The sequence below is a fragment of the Nansenia antarctica genome, assembly GCF_963989245.1.
Source record: "Nansenia antarctica genome assembly, chromosome: 3".
In the NCBI taxonomy this organism is placed as follows: Eukaryota; Metazoa; Chordata; class Actinopteri; order Argentiniformes; family Microstomatidae; genus Nansenia; species Nansenia antarctica.
Window position 1 is genome coordinate 40802121 of NC_137688.1, and position 21666 is coordinate 40823786.

General features: G+C 43.2%; 1 protein-coding gene across 1 annotated transcript in view; it reads right to left on the reverse strand.

Annotated features, from left to right (window-relative positions):
* Positions 1 to 21666, reverse strand: part of pitpnm3 (PITPNM family member 3) — a gene marked incomplete at both ends in the record, with an annotated part of 106681 nt that overhangs the window by 75913 nt on the left and 9102 nt on the right. Inside the window, one exon of the mRNA XM_080525234.1 lies at positions 12358 to 12453. Coding sequence (XP_080381360.1) covers positions 12358 to 12453 — 96 coding nt within the window. The remainder of the gene's footprint in view (positions 1 to 12357; positions 12454 to 21666) is intronic.

The following is a 21666-nucleotide window of genomic DNA, read 5'->3' on the forward strand; positions in this document are numbered from 1 at the left end:
ATATTTCAACAGCATTTCAAGGTCTAAATATAGGCCAAATTGGAAATTGAAACAACGTCTATGTTTAGACGTTAAAATTCCGTTGAAACATAGACAGGGAAACAACGTCTATGTTTCAACGGCATTTCAACGTCTAAACATAGACGTTTTTTAAATTTCCAAAATGGCTGATATTTAGCCTCGATTTCGCCTAGACGTCTACGGGCCATTTAGACGTTGTTTAGACGTCTAATCAACGTAAAATTGCTCACCGGGTGACATATGTCGTTTGGTCAGCAATGACATAGCCACCAATGCCTGTTTCACCACCTCGGCTCGGGGAGGATTTCGCGCCGTTCCAAAGATTGCGAACTGACGAGCCTTGACCTCATGCACGAGCTTGTTACTTTCTTCTGCAGAGAAGCGCGCTGACCTCCTTCTTAGGACTTCCATAATAGCATAGCGCTAAAGACTCAACGCAGCCGGTTCTTAAAGGGAATGGCACCTGGCACGCTGATTGGGTTGATTGAGAAGACGCCCAAAACACACCCATGACTAATTTCTTTGCTTAGCGCCGGGTTTTAGGCGCCCACTACCGCACGCATAATAGCAAAGTGGCCGTGACCACGCCTCCACGTCTTAAGTTTAGATCTACCGCCTCGTCTTATTGCTTAAGACTTATGAAGTGCACAATAGGGCCCAGAGAGAGAGAGCGAGAGAGAGATGGGGGAAAGGATAAGGAGACAATGACTGAACAGTCTCTCATGTATTAGTACAGTATGTTTCCAACATCATTACTATTGCAATAATGTCATTTAAAAAACACCCTATGCACTAATCCATTTTCTTTGAGATCATCATTAACTATTATTATGTATTTCAGTGACAAACTGTGCAAAGAAGATGTACAGTCATTTGTGTCCATGGCAAACACGATTATCAGCACACCATTGCATTGAAATACCCGCTCAGTCAGTGCAGCTCATATAAGGATTGTTGGGGTAACTGCTGACTCACACCTCACCTACAAACAGTACACCTCCATCTTCACCAGAGTATAGCAATGGCACTGCCATAGACTATGGCCAAGAGACAACTAAACATCCTATGGTAAACCAATGGCATAACACCTTAGTATTGGGGGATTGGGGGATTGCTACGAAAAGGTAGTCTATGCTCAGGCTAGGAGGTGGATAGATGCTTCACTTACTTAGTCAAATGTATTTGTTGTAAGACGCTTTGGATAAAAGCTAAAAATATAATGTAAATGTAAATATATTGCTGAAATGTTGAGGGCTTAGAACCCTACCCTTTAGTTCTACTACATGGGACATGTGATACCATCCCTTTTCAAAATACGTAATATTTACATATTTAATAAGTAACCGTTCTAGGTTCAGTTTCCAGAAAGCTTCATAGCTTAAGTAGTACTTAATTTCTCAATCGAGCCGCAAAGCCACCAAAGTAACAATTGTAAAATCAATTGCAGGTCAATCTTCTGTATGTGAAAGAATGACATTTCTTTGTGAAACTGACCCCTTTACTGGATCATGGTAATTAATTAGTAATGGGCCTCAAATTAATGTCTGTTTGTAGTAGCCTACAATCATGAGAAAAGCAGCAATTTATTACAGCTTTAAATCTTGTGAACAGTAAATATTCATCAGGTTAGGCCCACTCCAACAAATTCACCTCATTATTCAAATTCTTATAATAACATCCAATCTGCGACAAATCTGGATTAACGTCCAGACAATGCGTCAACAGTCAACAACAGTCATTGGTCAATCATGACCAATGTGACAGCCGAGCGAGCGCATGCTTGAGCGGGTCCACTTGCGCACTCACTTGTAATGAAATGGGGGATTTTCTCACATACTCGTGGTGGACTTACTCATGGCTTGTGAAATATATTAACCTCTTTGTGATGGGGGCACGAGGGGGAAAAACAGATGAGGTGAGTGCTTGTGAACTATATAGTTATATTAGCAGTCACCCATGCAGAGGGAAAACATTACACGAGCGAACCCATGCACTATTGGAGGTATGAAGATTGTTATCATTGCTCAAATTTGAATTTGCATCCACGCAAAATGTATGAAATGACAATGAGTGTGTGGATTGTGAGTTAGGAATCCTCCCATCTGAATTGACACATTCAATGCACTTGTATTCAAATTCATTCTGTCGTATCAAGACTGATCAAATGGCAGCGTCATTGACAAGCAGGGTGGCACAGACAGTGATGTCACTGCTAGGGTAGGCAAAGCCAGAGCAGCATTTATCATCCTGAAGAACATCTGGGCCTCAAGGGAAATAGTTACTCCAACGAAGGTGCGCATCTTTAACTCTAATGTCAAAAGTGTCCTTCTCTATGGCTCAGAAACATGGAGAATGACAAAGAAAACATTGCAGAAAATCCAGACTTTCATCAACATCTGTCTGAGGCGCATCTTCAAAATCAGGTGGCCAGATAAAATCAGTAATAAGGAACTGTGGCAGAGAGGGAGCCAGGAGCCAGTAGAGAGCCAGATCAGGAGACGGAAGTGGGGATGGATTGGTCACACCCTGCGCAAACCAGCAGCTACCATCACACGACAGGCCCTGACATGGAACCCACAGGGAAAGCGGAAAAGAGGAAGGCCCAGAAACAGCTGGAGGCGGGACTCTGAGGCGGAGTTGAAGAGGCAGGGTACCAGCTGGGGAGAGGTGGAAAAGAAAGCCCAGAGCCGTGATGGATGGAGAAGAGTCGTTGATGGCCTTTGCTCTGCAAGAGATCCAACGGCATAAGTCAAGTAAGTCAAGACTGATCAAATGGGAGTAGAGAGTATACTGTCAAAGCTGTGCTTCAGTAAAAATACTGTAAATTGAATGCAGGCAAGCCGACAGATGAGTCAATTAACCTGTCTCATTTAAACTACATATAATTGAAAAAAGCGGTAACATGTTACAATAAGGGTACATTAATAAACATGACTTAATGCCATAGTGCACATGACTTAATGCATTCATAAAGCCATGCTAATACTTAATAAAAGCACTAACGATTACTTACAGTAATTATTTGTGTTAATAAAAAATGGGCAGAATCTCACGTTATCATTCATGGGCATCGGTATGCGGAAATTATTCAAATACAGCTACAGAACATTCTGGGGATTGTAGAATTTAAATTCCATTTAAAAAAGAAATGATGGCACACTTCTGTCATTTTTGTAAATGCACAGCCCCTCACTGACTGTTGTCTCAAATATTATTATAACTTGCTTCATGTTCATTTCATTATTTAGACCATGCTGACAGGTGAGTGACAGTCCTACCCCATTGCCATGTTATTAATAATTTGTAGCTAATTAATTTTTACCAAATGAATAAAGTTAATTTACCCAAATCTAGGATTGCTGACTTCAGGTCTATAAACTGCTTTCTATGCTAGATGAGGTGACACTGGGGCGCTTAGGTGGCGTAGCGGGTTAAGCGGCGACCATGTAACCATGGTTCGATTCCGGCCGGGGACATAACCTGCATGTCATCCCTCCTCTCTCTCTCACCCATCCTTCCTGTCTAAATCTTCACTGTATCTGTCAATAAAATGAAAAATATGAGTGGGACTGCCCCACTCAGAAAAAAAAAAAAGATGAGGTGACGGGGTGAGAGCCTGGGAGGAGGCAAGATAGGTGAGTGAGCCAACACTGCCCACAGACTGCATCCCTTCTGAGCCATCACACAGCTGGGAAACCTCCACAGCACAGAGACGCTGCCTCATGGTAACAAGGGCGGCTGTGGCACAGGAGGTAGAGTCGCTGTCTAATGATCACAAGGTTGGCAGATCAGCCGTTCGAGCCCCGGCTGGCCACAAGACACTGAACCCCGAAAATTGCTCCCAGTGAGGGGGCTAGCGCCTTGCATGGCAGCTTGCCGCCATTGGTGTGTGAATGTGTGTGTGAATGGGTGAATGAGAGGCCGTTGTAAAGCGCTTTGGAGCAGCAAAAAAGGCGCTATATAAGTGCAGTCCATTTACCATTTAGTCCATTTAACAAAAAATAAATTACAACACAGACAGTTGTCTATGGATAGGTACTATGCAACATCCAGCTCCAGCCCTCAATAAAACCACAGCAGCAAGATACAAGATAAACAATGGTCAAACCAGCAAGCAAACAAACACTGCAAGAATAGAGCCACTTCTGTCCACGGGTCATCTCTTTAGCATAGTACATATCAATATTTCGTACACTTAAATGCATGTTTTATAGAGTTACTTTGCCCCCCAGCTTTAATGTGTGGGCGACAGCATTAATCATGCTGAAATAAATAAAGCTGAGAAGCTCATCGTGATGGCTTGAGTGGTATAATGGTTAACTCTCCTGGCCTCACTCACTCTCTCTCTCCCACTTCATTGCTCTCCCTCGTGTTCTAGCCTCTCACCTCCCTCTTTTTGTATCTCTCTCCCTCTCTCTTATAAAAGCAGCATTATTTTAGGTCACAAGTTAACCTGACATTGAGCAGTACCCCAATGACAACCAAACATGCTTCTGAGAATATGTTTTTGAGAGTATGTTGTAAGTAGCATAGCTATCACATAGCTTCAACGGTAAGAAACCATTATTTTTACGTCTTATCGACAGCCCCTGGTTTCCTTTTTTAAGACCCTCCTTAAAGAACATCTGTTTATCTGTTACCTAAGGGTATACCCTTTTTCCTTTTAGACGTAACAAAAGGTATCATAATCCCCTCTTTATTTCTTAATAGTTCTAAAGCGGAGTATATTGTTAACACAGCATTTCGTAATGGATGTTTCCTAAATGACTTCCTATTAAGAGGTTTCCGTTATTTTATGTTTTTATTGAGATTGGGATGCTTTCATGTGAGCTTGAAAGGTTTGTCCTCCAATAGTTTTTTTCATACCCTCACTTAAATGCAGTGGGCACAAAGCTATTCACATATTATGCACCTATCAAAGCCGGAGGACACTCTATTGGCGTGTTTCAGAGTGCCTACAAAGCACAGGCCAATCAAAAGACTAGAATGACACCCAGACATGAAAGCAGAAGAGACAGAGCAACTGGCTGGCACTTTCCTCAATTCATTTGGGCGCTAACATCTGGACTAATTGAAGTCCCCTGTTTGTGCAGAAAGGCCAGAGTATCCCTCAATACATATGAATGAGAAATGTGTCTCATAGAAGATTGATGTGGAAACATGCATGTAGGTGATTATGCTGAATAGTCTTGCCAATTCATTCAGCAACGACAATAACAATCATACTCATTGGGTTTGCAGTGAGGAAGGGACACACGCAGAGTAGGTGACCAGACACATTTGAATAATGCAGAGCTTGTCTGTTTGTTGGGGAGCTTTATCCAAAACCCATTATACCTCCCACAGTGACGATAAACATTGTATTGCTGAAAATAATAGCTCACCCCCATAATAAATAAATAAATAAGATTCAAAACACTCTCTCTCTCCATGCACATGCATGTATTTCATGCATGGGTATTCCATAGGGTGAGGTAGTGTGTGTGTGGTAGAGCTTGAGGGTGATATTAGTTTCATTCTCCATGCCGCATCTTTCCTCCAGTGAGTCTCTGTGATGGAGGACTGCAATGATGGCATTCAGATGGAACTGTCACGCCCTCCATTTCCACCTAGCCTGTGCCAGTATCTCTCTCACTCCTGTCTGTCTGTCTGTCTGTCGGCGTGGCTCAGGCTTCAGCAATCACTTGTCATCATCCCCACCTGCCCGGTCGTCACATCTGGGTGTATGCACTTGGGTTGCTTAGCTCTGATCGTAACAAGAACACTTGATAGATTGTCATTTAAAATGACATTGGTTCTGAATGCATGTTTCATATGTGATGCCAAAATGCGTAAATGTGTTTGTGTGCAAAAATACATGCATATTTTTATGCAGCATTTAAAAGAATACTGATTGGGTAAACTGCTCAGTGTCAGCGCACGCACACACACACACACAAAATTGAGATGAAATGTCAGCCAAATTAAGCAAGCCATTAATCACTCTGTTCAATGAAAACATCTGACGTAGATTGGAGGCAGTTCACATTTGTTTCTGCAACCCCAAACATTCATAAAAACTAAGTCAAGGAGAAACTGGAACATAAGGGAGGAGAAACAATTGTTTTAGATGGTCTCTGTAAGTCATCATTTGAGACATGCAGTGCACCAGCAGTATGTTCTTTGTGGAGGGCAAATTACGTTTCATCCAATTATTGGTCATTGTTGTTATTGTCATATTTGTATTGCTATATTGTTACAGTATATCCATTTTTCACTGTTTTACAAAAGTTGTCAACATTTTGACTGGTTTAATACATTCATTTAATATTCATTTATTGAATGCATAAGACTGTATACTCGGGTTGACCTTATCTTGCTCTCCATGACCAAAAAAAATTACTGAAAAAGCCTGGAGCAGAGAAGAATTTCGATTAGCATTTTCAGTAGGCCTAATCCTAGGCTTATGTACTCTCTCTGGGATTTAATAAGTTAGCTGTGGGACATTACACACATTACTGGTTCTGATGGAGCAGTCCACAAGGATTTCCCTGTCAAGTCATCCTACTCCTAAGCATTTATCATCTTTTCAATATCTTACCACCTCTAATTGATCATCTGCTTAATCACATGGTTATTCTTAGGGACACAGCCAATGGAGTGTATAGGCCTTCACTGGGATACCCTCGGTGCCTCTGAAGTGTAAACACCACAATGAGATGAATAGAGCAGGGTTCTGTGTTGCTAACCAGCCGCTTCAAAGAACACTTGTCCAGCTGTCTCTGTTGGTTGTAGAACCCTTACTGGTTCCATGTAAAATCATATTCACAGTCAGGACTGAATTCATCCTCTGCTAGTTCCATGACGAGATGGAGAGTGGACAAGAGATGTATTGATTCCAGTGTTACCAGAGTTTTCACATTAGTGGCGGGGTGGTCAGTTTTGGCGCGAAGTTTTTCGGCAACGACACTATATAATTGTTTGCCTGACTGACCATCGGATTTGAGATCCTAATATCTAAAAAGCGATACAGTTTTCTTATTTTATCGGATTAAAGTAGCAAAGACCACAAATGTCCATTGACTGCCAGTCAAACTTCTACACAATCTAGCACCCAACAAGGGACGTGATCGTTCTGATGACAGGGAGATTACGTATAACTGCTCTGGAGACAGACTACTGAAAGGACACACATTGCCTATTTCATTACGGAAACCACACTATACAACAGTTTGCCTAACTGGCCATCGGATTTGGGCATCTAATATCTAAAAAGCAATACTGTTTTCTTATTTTATCGGATTGAAGGAGCAAATTCCCATTGACCGCCAGTCAAACTTCTACACTTCTATCATCCAAAAAGGGGCGTGATCATTCTGGTGATAGGGGGAATTGCCGCTATTTCTGGTCGGCGCGTTAAACATTGTCCTGCCCCCAGAGAATGACTGACAGAATTTTGTCAGCTGTAAAGCGGATGTGTTTCCTAGAACATGTAAATGCAATTGCGTATCACATTATTGCGTTACAATTTGAATATTGACTCAAATAACGCAGGCAAAAGTGGCAAATGAATATGCTATTTTGGGATTGCATAGTCATTTTCACATTAGAATGAACTTTTGAATTTTGTCAGCTACAAAGCAGCGCATGACTTTGAAAATTAAATGTCAAATGGCTTTGCATTATCATTTTAATATTGACAGTGAATGTGCACATCAGGTACATGAAAATGAAAATTATTAGAATTGCATTTGAATTTGAATATTGTCTGAAAGAATGCATGCAAAAGTGGAACATGCAATTGCAATCTCATATTGCATTAGCATTTGAATTAAGTCTACTATATGCTTCCATACATGCAGCACTGAACAACATCCGTAGAATATAAACTTGTGACTGACAGTCACATACATACACACACACACACACACACACACACACACACACACACACACAATGAAAGATCATCAGCTCATCAATACGAATGAATGAATGGTCTGAATGAATGGTCTGGTCTTTATTTATTGTCATTGATATAGTACAGGTACCATACAACGAAATTTGGGAGGGGGGGCTCCCCTGGTGCTAGGAAAAAAAACTAAAAACAAGAAGGGAAAAGAGCTGGTTTACATAAATAAAGGCTATGTACACTATCCACTATACTATACTATACAAATAAAACACTGTGCTGTACTCTATGCTATGCTATACCTATTCTAACATTTCCTATCTCTGAACCTTATGTACCCGAGGGTTGTCATATTGCACATAGTGTTATTGCACATTCATTTGAAGTGTCGCAGTTTGCAGGTTTGAAATGTTCACAGTTGTGTTTCAGTATTGCACTTGATTACAATCTAGTAGCTGCCATCAAATTGTCTAGATTGTCCAGGGCCTAGAACCTAGGTCTTTGCTGTGTTCAGGGCCTGAATGGCCCTGGGGTAGAAGCTGAGCTTCAGTCTATTTGTCCTTGCGAACATGGTCCTGAACCGCCTGTCCGAGGGCAGCCGAGCAAAGTGTTCGTTCCCAGGGTGGGATGGGTCTCTGGAGATCTTGGAGGCCTTCCTGAGGCAGCGTGTGTTGTACAGCTCTTCCAGAGAGGGGAGGGGGGCGCCGGTGATCTTCTGGGCCGATCTCACGACTCTCTGTAGCGCATTCCTCTCTGCGGCTGTGCAGCTGGAGAACCACACGCAGATGCAGTAGGTGAGGATGCTCTCTACTGCGCAGCGGTAGAAGGTCACAAGCAGCTCCTGTCTGATGTGGTTTTTCCTGAGGACTCTCAGGAAGTAGAGCCGCTGTTGTGCCTTCTTGATGATGGCTGCTGTGTTGGTCTTCCAGGACAGGTCATCCTGTATGTGCACCCCCAGGAATCGGAGGGTTGAGACTCTCTCCACGCTCTCTCCATCGACGAGCAGGGGCTGGACCTCAGATTTTTTCCTCCTGAAGTCCACGATGATTTCCTGGGTCTTTGACTGGTTCAGCAGCAGGTTGTTAACCTTGCACAGCTTGCCCAGCTGCTCCACCTCATCCCTGTACGCCGCCTCGTCCCCCCCGAGATGCAGCCCACCACGGTGGTGTCGTCTGCAAACTTTACGATGGAGTTGCTGGGGTGGACGGGGGTGAAGTCGTAGGTGTAGAGGTTGTAGAGGATGGGGCTTAGCACACAGCCCTGGGGGGACCCAGTGCTGAGTCTGAGGGCTGTGGAGGTGTGGGAGCCCACCCGCACCCTCTGGGGGCGGTCAGACAGGAAGTCCTTGATCCATGCACAGATAGAGTGTGATAGTCCCAGGTCTAGTAGTTTGGTCACTAGCCTGTCTGGAAGGATGGTGTTGAAGGCAGAGCTCAAGTCCACAAAGAGCAGTCTCGCGTAGCTGTTTCCCCTCTCCAGGTGGGATAGAGTGGAGTGGAGAGTCGTCGCGATGGCGTCCTCTGTGGACCTGTGGGCTCTGTAGGCGAACTGGTATGGATCCAGGTTGGGCGGGAGGCGTGTGACTATGTGGGCCCGGACTAGTTTCTCGAAGCACTTCATGATGATTGGTGTGAGTGCCACCGGGCGGTAGTCGTTTAGGCAGCTCACCGTGCTTTTCTTCGGGACTGGGATGATAGTTGAGGTTTTCAGGCAGGGTGGGATGGTGGCCTGGGACAGGGACTGGTTGAAGATGTTGGTGAAAACCCCGGCCAGCTGGTCGGCGCAGTCCCTCAGCACCCGTCCCAGGACGCCATCCGGCCCTGAGGCTTTCCTGGGGTCCACCGCCTTCAGCACGCGTCTCACTTCATGCTCTGTGAGGGTGAGGCTGCTGAGAGCTGGAGAGAGTGGTGTTTGTGTTGTGGTTACCTCCGTTCGCCCCTCGTCGAACCGGGCGTAGAAGGAGTTCAGCTTTTCCGCCAGCAGGGGGTCGTCCTCCGCGGCTGTGAGCCTGTTGGCTCTGAAGTTTGTCATGTGCTGAACCCCCTGCCACACCCGCCTGGAGTCGTTGCTCAGGAAGCATGCTCAGGAAGCATTCCGAAGTAGGCCTACATGAAGTAGGCCTACATGAAGTAGGCCTACATGAAGTAGGCCTACATGAGAGTACACGCACAAAACCGGCTAACGTTACTGTTTACACAAGTAAAATCACAGTGTGACAGTCAGATGGAGCATTCGGTAAACAACCGACAGCAAGGTAATGCATCAGCTGAGTTAAAGAAAACCAACTCTTACCTTTGATGACAGCGACATGATGAGCCCTGTTTACCCGTACCTCCACCGTTCTGTTCGTGGTGATTTTAGAGGCAATAGATTATTTTTGCCCCGCGCATTATTGCTATGAATAGTTCGAAGCTAGAGTTAGGTGCGAGGCTGCTCGGTTAACCCATTAGCGGGAACATTATTTGTTTCACAAAATAGGCTGATTTAGTTGACCATGAACATCAAACTATATTACGAATGTTCATTTAAAATACTCGTATACGTGTGCCCCGCGGTGGTGTAGCGGTCTAAGCACTAGCCACTAGTGCAAGCTGCCCACCGGGGACTGGGATCGAATCGCAGCTCGCCAGACCCGGATATGGCCGGGGCACACACAGGGAGCGGCATATTGAGCGGCCGCTCCCGAGGGCGGTATAGGAATATTTCCGGACAAGGATCCGTCGCGCAACAGCGCCCCCGGGGTGCCGGAATAACGGTGCTGGGCTCGAGGAGCCAGTCAGCTAGTCTGCCTGGCGGCCTCCTCTGGGGCTGCCGGCCACGGGGTCGTGCGGCGGATCCTACGCAATAGGCAGGGGATAATTGGATGCTAGGTTGGGTTCAATTGGATACCAAATTGGGTGAAAAAGGGATAAAATCTGAAAAACAAATTTATAAAAAAAATAATAATACTCGTATACTGAGCACTGGTATAAGAACATGACACAGTCACCGCTGATGATGTTGCATTTTCGATTAGGATACGGGATTAAAGGGACGGGCGAAGAGAGAGAGAGAGAGTAGAGTGATTTCCTGAAATCCAAATGTCCCGCGAAATTCGGACAAATCACAAAACTGTTTTGCAAGCGCGTCGCCGCGCGCCTGTTGAGAGCGATTCAGTCTCGATTGCAGTGCGAACACAAACGACGAGGTTAATTGCAACATTGTAACATATTGTAACTTACTACACCCTAAATTGTAACAATCTGCTTTTTTTCTGTTCTCCGGTCATAATAACTAATAATCGTTGCGCAGCCTGAATCAAAGTGGACAATCAATTAGTGGCGGAGAAAATTGATTCGGCCACGAATAAATGCATATAGAGGAAACACTGGATTCAGAGGGGGAAATCAGTAACAAAAAACAAGCATATAGTTGAAAAAACACAAGACCTAACTTCTCTGTTGCAAATCCTCGGCGTCCTATAAAAAGGCTCAATTTCCATTGTGATTTTCTCCCATGACCCTGGTCGGAGAAACTTGTGTCTCGTGTTTAGGGCCACAGGCCCTAAGGTTCCCTCTACCCCACACCCCGATGGCAGCAGCCATCAGCTAGCCTTGCACTACTACAGGACAGAAGTATGTATGCCTTCACTAAAGTCTATTTTTCCATCAGGGGTCCAGCATTATCATCAGGCTCTATGCATCTCCTCAGCTGGAGACAGATTGCCTCCAAGATCTCCAGGGACCCACCCTGGGAACGAACACTTTGTCCGGCTGCCCTCAGGCAGGCGGTTCAGGACCATGTCCGCAAGGACAAATGGACTGAAGCTCAGCTTCTACCCTAGGGCCATTCAGGCCCTGAACACAGCAAAGACCTAGGTCCTAGGCCCTGGACAATCTAGACAATTTGGTGGCAGCTACTAGATTGTTATCATAAGTGCAATATTGAAATACAACTGTGAACATTTCAAACCTGCAAACTGCGACACTTTAAATGAATGTGCAATAATACTATGTGCAATATGACAACCCTTGTGTACATAAGGTTCAGAGATGTTAGGATATTTATAGCACAGCATAGAGTACAGCACAGTGTTTTATTTGTATAGTATAGTATAGTGGATAGTGTATATAGCCTTATTTATGTAAAGCAGCTCTTTTCCCTCCTTGTTTTTGGTATTATTATTTTTTTTCTCCAAGCACCAAGGGAGCCCCCCCTCCTAAATTTCGTTGTATGGTACCTGTACTGTATTAATGACAATAAAGACCATTCATTCAAAAGGTCAGTCAACATAATCTGTTTCAGAGCACACATCAGTATGCCCAATACTCACCTAATGGGATATGATATTTAATTTTTCAGGGCACACACAAAGGAGGAGGGATAAGGAGGAGTGTGTGGGAGGAATAAAGGCTGGGTGAGTTGAACTAAGGTCTTCTGGTTTTATAAATTGAAAATATGTTACTAACCTCGGGCATCAAAGAACTCCTCATCGGAGCTGTCCACTGATTCTTGTGCGATGTTCTGCATCCGCCAGTGGGAGACACTATGCTTGCGAGAAGTGCCTGCGGGACAGAGAGGACAGAAGATCAATCTCTCCAGTCAGGAGTGACAGTAATGTTCATGTATGTCATGCTCTCAGTCGGAGCATTCAATAAAAAAAAAGGCCAAATCTAGAGCCAAAAAGGGTTCCTCAGTTTGTTCCAGTGTAGGGGAACCCTTTGAAGAACAATTTCAAGTGTTATTTAGAAGAGGAGGGTTCTCTAACAGGGACAAGGTGATCTGCTAAATAGCTCTAATAGTGAAAAGTAAATCACAATATTTCAAGAAAATGGACACAGCAATTAATTTAAAGAAAGTTTGGAACTGTACAGGTCGTCTGTATTTGAGACAATGGCAAACAACCGGTAGAATTCCAAACTTGTTTCTTTGGGATACTATAATTCATGCTATTTAGCAAAATGGAGGCATAGAGCTCTTAAAACTTACGGTTATGAAAAATTCTGTCTTTCCTGCAACCATTTCAACATTGCAAGTCTGCTTAATTAATTTGTCATGGATTCCAACTGAACCAATGGAGCTCAGTGTTTAGCCAAACTGATTCTCTCTGATGGGCCATACAACAGAGATGGGACTCAAAATCAATGAGGTACTACTCAAAGACTGGCAACTCAAAAGAAATGCCAAAGATATTAAATAAATCACCAATTATATTCAGTGCACAACATTAGGAAATGAAGAGGATTGAGTTCCTCAAATCCACACTTATAATTAGAGAGAGGATATGACCCTCAGCTTTAAGATGCCTAAAACTCTGTTCTACTAAGATCAGTGTTATAGCCTTAGTAAAGTAATGATAGATAAAGAAAAGAATGTTATTATTAAAAAAAAGACTTTCAATCAACCTCTTCCTTTTAGTACAACTGGAATTTGCACTGTAAGGTTAAGTATTAGGTCTGTGCCAAAGTCAATTCATTAACTCATTTGACTCTTTTCTGCGGCTTCTCCTAGGCTCTTGTTATACTGTCATCTTACTGGTATTGATTGTAATTGGACCGTTTAAAATCCCCTGTCATGTAACTCTATTGAAAAGCTGTTATGGTTGCATGTTCAAGGTAAAAGAAATTTTCCTTTTTCGAGTCAGAGCAAAAATCTTTGGGTTACAGTATGAAACCCTGGTTTTCTGAAGGAGATCTTATATCTCAGTATGGAATATGCACCCTTGCATACCCTCTTCAAAGCCAAAAAACCTGATAGTTGACTTTAGGTTCTCTGCAAATCCAAATTGCTAGTGACAGCAAAAAAAACATCTACATGTAAGGTTTTAGGTAGGATGAGCAGACCCAGATGCAGTGCATATAAAGGAGGCAGACGAGTAGGCAGCGACACAAAATAAAAGGATCTTTACTTGAAAGTAGATTTGGCAACACAGCATACAAACACAGACTTACCCAAAGCAAAAGGGAGAAAACAAAGACTCCAAAACAGTAATCGTGTTTATACAAAAGGCTACGAACTGAACTCGAAAATAAAGGGAGAGAACAATGTCTCCAACACTGTACTCGTACATTTCAGTAGCTTACTTTTCTCAGGTGACCCACATATGAAGACTGAACTGGGAGTGAAGGGAAGTGAGGGTACATAAAGCATCAGTGACAATTAAACACAGGTGCAGGTAATAAGTCCATGATGAGTGAGTGAGTAATGGCGCTTTTCCACTACCGGGCTGAAGCGGGCCGCATTTGTATCCGAGCCGTGCCGAGCTGTGCCGTACTTTCAGAAACGCTTCTCCATTATACGGAGCGACCCGGGACTAGGAGGAGTTACGTGTCATAAGAGCGCTTCCCTGTAATAAGTGCCGCTATACAGCTCAACGGGGGGAAATGCGATAAGAATTATGTCAAAATGCAGCATTATCATGCACAGATCAGCCTTAAAACATGTAACGTTAAGTGCCTGTTACTTGCCGCTTTCAGTTCGTCACATCAACGGGGGAAATGCGAGATGAACTCTATGCGAGTTCTCTAAATTCCTCCGTTGAACGGAAAGTCCTAAAGTGTTTTAGCCATCCCCCTTTCCACTGGTAATAAGGAATTGGCAAGAATAGATCGATATAAATAGATCAACATTTAAAAACAGATGAAGAGAATGATTACAATATAGAGATAAAAGTGTTATTACTGGAACTGTAGCTATTCTATTAGCGGGATAAAGCACTCTCTCTATTTCGGGCTAAACTGTGCAGTGTAGCCGGCGTCCTGGTTCCTCCAGCAACCGGACACTTCCATAAATAACAACAAATATGTAATATGTAAATATGTATAATACCACGTTCATTGATAAAATGACGCCAGGGATGGAAAGGGGTGATGGCAGTTTTAGAAGGGGGATGATGAAGCTCTGGACTATGGAACGGCACAGCACAGCACAACGGGGGGAAATGCGCTAAGAATTATGTCAAAATGCAGCACCATCATGCACAGATCAGCCTTAAAACATGTAACGTTAGATATATAACGTTATACAGGGAGTGATGTATTTCTACGGAAAGGCTGTGCTTCTCTCATTGTGTGTGCTTTGTGTGTTGTGTGTGCTTCTCTCATTGGAATGACGCGGGGCTCATACAATCGCCGCGTTTGTTATAGATACGAGTGCAGTGCTGTCTTGCTGGTAGTCAAATATATTTATTTATACAGCATATGGATGTTACGTGCCTGTTAGCCTACTTGCCGCTTTCAGTTCTAGTAGATTTGTAGTTTAGATCTCGCAACCAGGGATTGGGAAGCGATGTATTTCTACGAAAAGGCTGACTGACGCGGGGCTCATACAATCTCCGCGTTTATAGAGTGCTCCGGTGTCTTGCTGGTAGTCAAATATATTTATTTATATATACAGCATATGGATGTTACGTGCCTGTTACCTGCCGCTTTCAGTTCTAGTAGTTTAGATCTCGCAACCAGGGAAACGCCAACAAGACGCGAATCTACCGGCATTTGACGCATGAGTGAACGGCGAAAATGCCTGGACGGCACAGCTTGGGATTCCATTGAAGTTACACGGAACTATGTGTGAAAGAGACTTAAATGTTGAAATAGCAGTAATACAATGTTCATTGATAAAATGACATAAGGGATGGAAAGGAGAGATGGCAGTTTTAGAAGGGGGATGATGAAGCGCTGGACTGAGGAACAGCATAGCACATAGCACAGCACATCGCCATAATAGCAATTTCTTTGTTATGCTTGTTGTAAATAAAAGTTCTATGATGCATTGAAATGACATTAAACTAAGATAATACGATGGTTATCATATTTTTTCAAATCTTTATTAATACGTTATTACAGAAACAGTAAGTGACATTTTCCTAGAGCGAAATCTGTCGTGGTATTTCAAAATGGCGGTTAATGATGAAATCTATGAACATGGGATGACGATTTCCATTGACCAATCAACGGTGTGCAGCGTCACACGTCACACGCAGCCTGGCAAAAAGGTACCCTTCGGCCCTATGGTTCCTGCTCGCGAAGGGTAGCTAAAGAACCGAGCCGACCCGAGCCGAGCCGGGCCGACAAATGGAAAAGCGCCAAAGAAGCAGGCCAGCCTGGGTCGACCCGGGCTGGCCCTGTAGTGGAAAAGCACCATAAGTGAGAGCGTGAGGCGGCACAGGAGGCAGCCGGAGGGAGACACCTAGGAATTGCACTTGGAAGTGTGACCGCATCTACCTACAGGGACGAGGTGCAGCGGCTGACAGAGTGGTGTGTCACAAACAACCTGACTCTCAACATCAAGAAGACCAAGGAAGTGGTCATGGACTTCAGAAAGGTAAAGGCAGACCCTGCTCCACTCTACATCAACGGAGACGTTGTGGAGAGAGTCCCCTCCTTTAAGTTCCTGGGAACCCACATCTCAGAGGACCTCACCTGGTCAGCCAACACCACAGCGGTGGTAAAGAAGGCCCAGCAGCGACTCCATTTCCTGAGAGTTCTCAAAAGGAACAGGGTGGAGGAGAAGCTGCTGGTAACCTTCTACCACTCCATCATTGAGAGTGTGCTGACATTCTCCATCACAGCATGGTACGCTGGCTGCAAAGTAGTGGACAAAAAGAGACTGCAGAGAGTGGTGAAGTCAGCGGAAAAAATAATCGGCTGTCCCCTGCCCTCCCTGGATGACGTGGCACGCTCTCGGTGCCTCTCCAGAGCAGGAAGGATTCTTAAAGACCACCTCCACCCTGGTCACCACCTGTTCAGCCTGATGCGCTCTGGAGTGAGGTACAGGAGCATAAAGGCTAGAACAAACAGGCTGTCCAACAGTTTCTACCCATGGACCATCAGAACACTGAACAGTAGACATAAGACATGTTCATAAATGTTTATCTTATATGTGTATATGTTTGTGAATATGTGAATATGTTTTGTGTTTTTTTGCACCTTCGGAAGAGCCACTACAATTTCATTGTATAGGCAACTGTACAACGACAATAAAGTCTATTCTATTCTATTCTAACAGAGCACCCCCCCAAACGGACCCTGCTATTTCACTGTGGAAACAAATTGCTCTCTGAATGTCCTCAAGATAACAAAAAAGCAAGGGGGAAAAATGGGACTACATTAAAAGATTTCTGCATACCAGGTCACCAAGAATATGTACTGTAAATGGAGCAAATTATATATTTTAACATGTAAATAGCACTTGATTTCTATGACATATCTGTTGTGTTCAAGGAATGAGAGCAGCATTACTTTTTAAGACACGATTCAAAGCTATACATTATAGTTATACATTATAGTTATTATAGAGCATCTGTAGGTGGGCTATCCAAATAAAGTGTTATTGTCGTATTCATCATAATCAGTGATTTTATTTCATAATTTAACATGTGAAAAGTTTGCTGACACTGGCTCATCATTGAGGTGCATGATTACTCTATTCACACAGCTGAGTTTGATCGTAGCTATTGGCCATTTCATCCCTTACCTTTCTCTATTATCTGCTGCCAGGCCAATGTTGCCTGTTGAAATGATAGGGTCATGGCATCTATTACTGGGGCACCTTCTCCGCCCTCACTGTTTTCTCTCTCTCCATTTCTCTCACACAGCTCCAGCACTCCATGTTTCTCTGCAGGGATTAATGAGCTGTTCATCTCTTAAAGGGACCAGGTCAAATGTTTTGACTATTAATATCTCATGGATGGACGAGTCCTCAACCTCTTTTCTATTAAAATCATGGAATGGATGATAATCTAGGAACAGCATTAGATGTGTGTCACAAGGTACTGATCAACCATAGCCAAAGAGAAGGCACCTTCCTGTCAAGATTCTAATGACTGTTTGTGTCACGCCCTCTACCTCTAGGTAGTGGGCAGTGCCTCTCTCTCTCTCTCTCTCTTTCCCTCTCTCCCTCTCTCTCTCTCTCTCCCTCTAATTGGCAGGAGTGGCTTCAGGTGTGCAGCTGTCCGGCTGTTCTTCATTGTCTCATCGTGAGCCCTGTATAAAGACCTGGTCCAGCCTTCACTACTCTGCCAGATCGTAGCTTCAGTTTACCGTATGATACGCTTCCAGCTCCCCTACCTAATTACTACCCTGACTGTACCTGCCTCCTACTTACCCCTGTTTTGCCTTTACCCCCCAGTACCCCTACCGGACTCCTGCCCTCCTGCCTGCCTGCCCTACCTGCCCTCCTGCCTGCCCTACCTGCCCCCCTCCTACCTGCCTACCTGCCCTACCTGCCCTCCTGCCTGCCTGCCCTACCTGCCCTCCTGCCTGCCTGCCCTGCCTGCCCTCTTGCCTGCCTGCCCTACCTGCCCCCCTCCTACCTGCCTGCCTGTCCTACCTGCCCTCCTGCCTGCCTGTCCTACCTGCCCTCTTGCCTGCCTGACCTCCCGGCCTGACCCCCCGCTTGCCCTACGACCATTCTCTGCCAACCCCCTTAAATAAATCATACTTTATTTTACCTTAACCTGTCTGTGTCTGTGTCTGCGCTTGGGTTCCCTATCTGACCGTCACAGTTTGAATAAGATTGGAGAGCCTTAATGCAATGACTGGCTGACCCTGGTTCTGTGTCTCCTAAATTTCGTTGTTTGGTACCTGTACTGTAGCAATGACAATAAAGTCCATTCATTCATTCATTCACTCCAAATATTGTTTTTTTTATACTTCTTATATATTTATACTACTTTTTACTTGAGAGCAAGACAATATGGACAATAGACATTTTGCAGAAAGTATGCATTTACAACTAATAACAATATCCATGTTTTTTTAGATGGGTCTTAGATTGAGTAGACCATCCCATGGCAACTTGGGAGGTAAGGAAGGAAATGCAGGAAAATTAGTCAAACAGACATCATTCACAGTTTGTGAAACTGGAAAAAAATGTATCTTCATACAATTCTCGGAAACCAAAGAGTATGATTTTAAAAAGAGCCATGTGTATAGCTAGATTAATTAAAATGAAATGAGGAAAAATAAAATGATACATGATATTATATATAATATATCATATCAATTGCATATTCTGTACTCTCATGACCAATTAATCATGATTGCAAGGGGCATTAACCAATCACCTGTAATTCTATAGCCTACTCTGTTTGGTTATTTATTCAGTGAGTAATTCACTTTATATGCAATTAAATACCTCTAATATCTCATTAGAACACTGGATGTGTATGATTAAACTGAAATAAAATAGTGTGGCACTTTAACCCAGGAGGCTTGGGGGTAATGTGTTTTATAAGGAGATTTAGAGGGTGGCTATTAAAGATGATTGTTTGTGAATTCAGGAAGGTGTCTCGTGGCTGAGGAAAAAAAATAACTCAAGCGGCACTCCTGAAAAATTTATAATTGAACTCATTCATCTTTCTACCTTCCCTATCATATACTCTGCACGACTTGCCAGAAATAAATGCTAAATAGAACATCAAATAGTGAGGACTGCAAAGCTATCTCTTTTGTGAGAGGAAGAATAAATTAGCCTGCATGACTTGGGGCACTATCGTCAGATGTAAAACAGAAGTTGGAAAAGAGATATGTGTGAACCAATGAAATATATCATATTCATGTAGATAGAAATATATATCATATTCATATGACATGGAACATGAAATGTACCTACAAAATAAACCATCCCCAAATGGTTCACAGCCGAGTTGCTGATGGATTTGCTTGCCATATAAATAGAAAAGAGATACTGTATTAGAGATAGATCACATGTGAGATTATACAGTATATAAATCTACAGGCGTGTGTACAATCTAGCCAATCTGGACTTCCTGAACAAGACCTAGCTATGGTAGTCTCTGCATATTTTCAATAGAAAAAAACGACGCCCCTAGGCCTAGGGGATAATGCACAGACTCTCTGCATCTTTTGGCAACTCCGCAACAACAACCACAGTGGCAATCCCCACTTAATCACAAACATCATTCAAAATGATTCCTTCAAATGCCTCTCCACTGCCCTCTGCCCTACCATGATGCTGCTCTTCATGCAGCTCCAGCCTCCACAGAACCCCCCTCTTCAGCCTGAAGTTTTAGGAACATTACCAACACAACAAGGGGCTAACGGCTCATGGATAACAACTCACTCGCTTCACCAATGTGTTATATTGAGAGGGAGGGAGGTAAGAAGATACTAGTGATGCAGTCCAACGGTGAGGGAATAGCATTGTTGTTCCTAGACAGGTTATGATTTCAATTTCAGGAGAGAGTCACAGATATGTTTTCTTCTTCAACACTGAGTCAATGTGTCTCTGCATTTCATCGCCACATATAACTGATAAAATGTGTAAATGAGTTCCTCCTTGTCACCTTCTAGATTAGAAGGAGTCTCTTTCACATCCTCAAGATGTCATCCCCATGCACACCGTCTCGTCTCTGCAGCTGTGCTGATAAAATATTTCCCTAGCAGCTTCAGGTAGCAGAACGCAAACACAGATTTTAGTTGTGTGGTTTGTGGCGCAATGCACTTTGTCATTCAAACAATTGCCTGGCTGCATCTAAAATTCCAAAATATGGTTTGAATAAAAGCTTTGTCTCGTTCCCAAAAACTTGGCCATCATTATGCCCCCCCCCCAAAAAAAATGATGATCCTGTTATCTCAGGAAAACAATATTTGTTATTTTGAGATAATGGCATAAATAACTGGAGATCATGAGTAAAATTTATGAATACATGGCCTATAGGGCTTCCGTACCTAAGTACGAGGCTTAACTGTAGCTGCGGTCAGATGTTTGAGAAGATACAAAAGTCAGTGACTTCTAACGGCTGTTCTGAGCATGAACTTGGTGATAACTCAAGTCTTTCATCAGTCTGTGCATGCCATCCCACTTATTGTGACAGCCACGACTTGGCTTTGCCACGAATTGTGGCAAAAATATAATTGTCTACCTTACCATGAATGGTGTGCCACTACCAGGGGTTGGTGTAGCTAGAAGGACAATATTTCACTCAGATTAGCTGCAGGCAGTCAGGGATGAGGCAGGCTTCAAGCCACTCTGGTATAATGGTTCTTTCAAAAGCCCAACTTAAATCAAAACAGGATATGTAAAATGAAACAAAGCCTTTTTGTTTCAAATCTTCATATAATTTACTATAATTACTAATTTACTTAAAACATCAAAAATAATAACAGGGCCGCAGTTCCTCCTGCAAGCATGGCAAGCTCTCTCCTGTATGACAGGAATAGGGTGTGTCCCAACAAACCTCCCCACACAACCTTAACTCAACCACACCGCTGGACACTCATGACTTCAATTTAGCTTTTGCACTACTGCTTGTTTGCACATTATTATATTGGTCTCTAACTAATTATACATCTACGTACATGTAACATAGCTCAAGTCCTTTTGCCCTTGTTCTGTACATATCTTACTGTACATATCATATTGACAATTATTGCATAACTGTACATATCGTTTTCATAACTGTACATATCATATTCATGTATATTCACTTTATATTTATTATTCACACTCCACTGTAATACCGATACTGTAACACAATACCTATACTGTAATACCTACTATAATACCTATACTTTTGCACAATGCCACTATTTGCACTTTCTGGTTAGATGCTAAACTGCATTTTGTTGTCTAAGTACTTGTACTCTGTGCAGTGACAGAAAAGTTTAATCTAATCTAATCTAACAGTCTTTCCTTTATTCCTAGAAACCTCTCTCCAAACTTTATTATTGAAAAACACTGAAGTAGAGTATCTACAAGGAGGAGCTTTGATCTTCTCCTCCAATGCGTTTTGGGAGGGAAACGAGGTAGGAGGA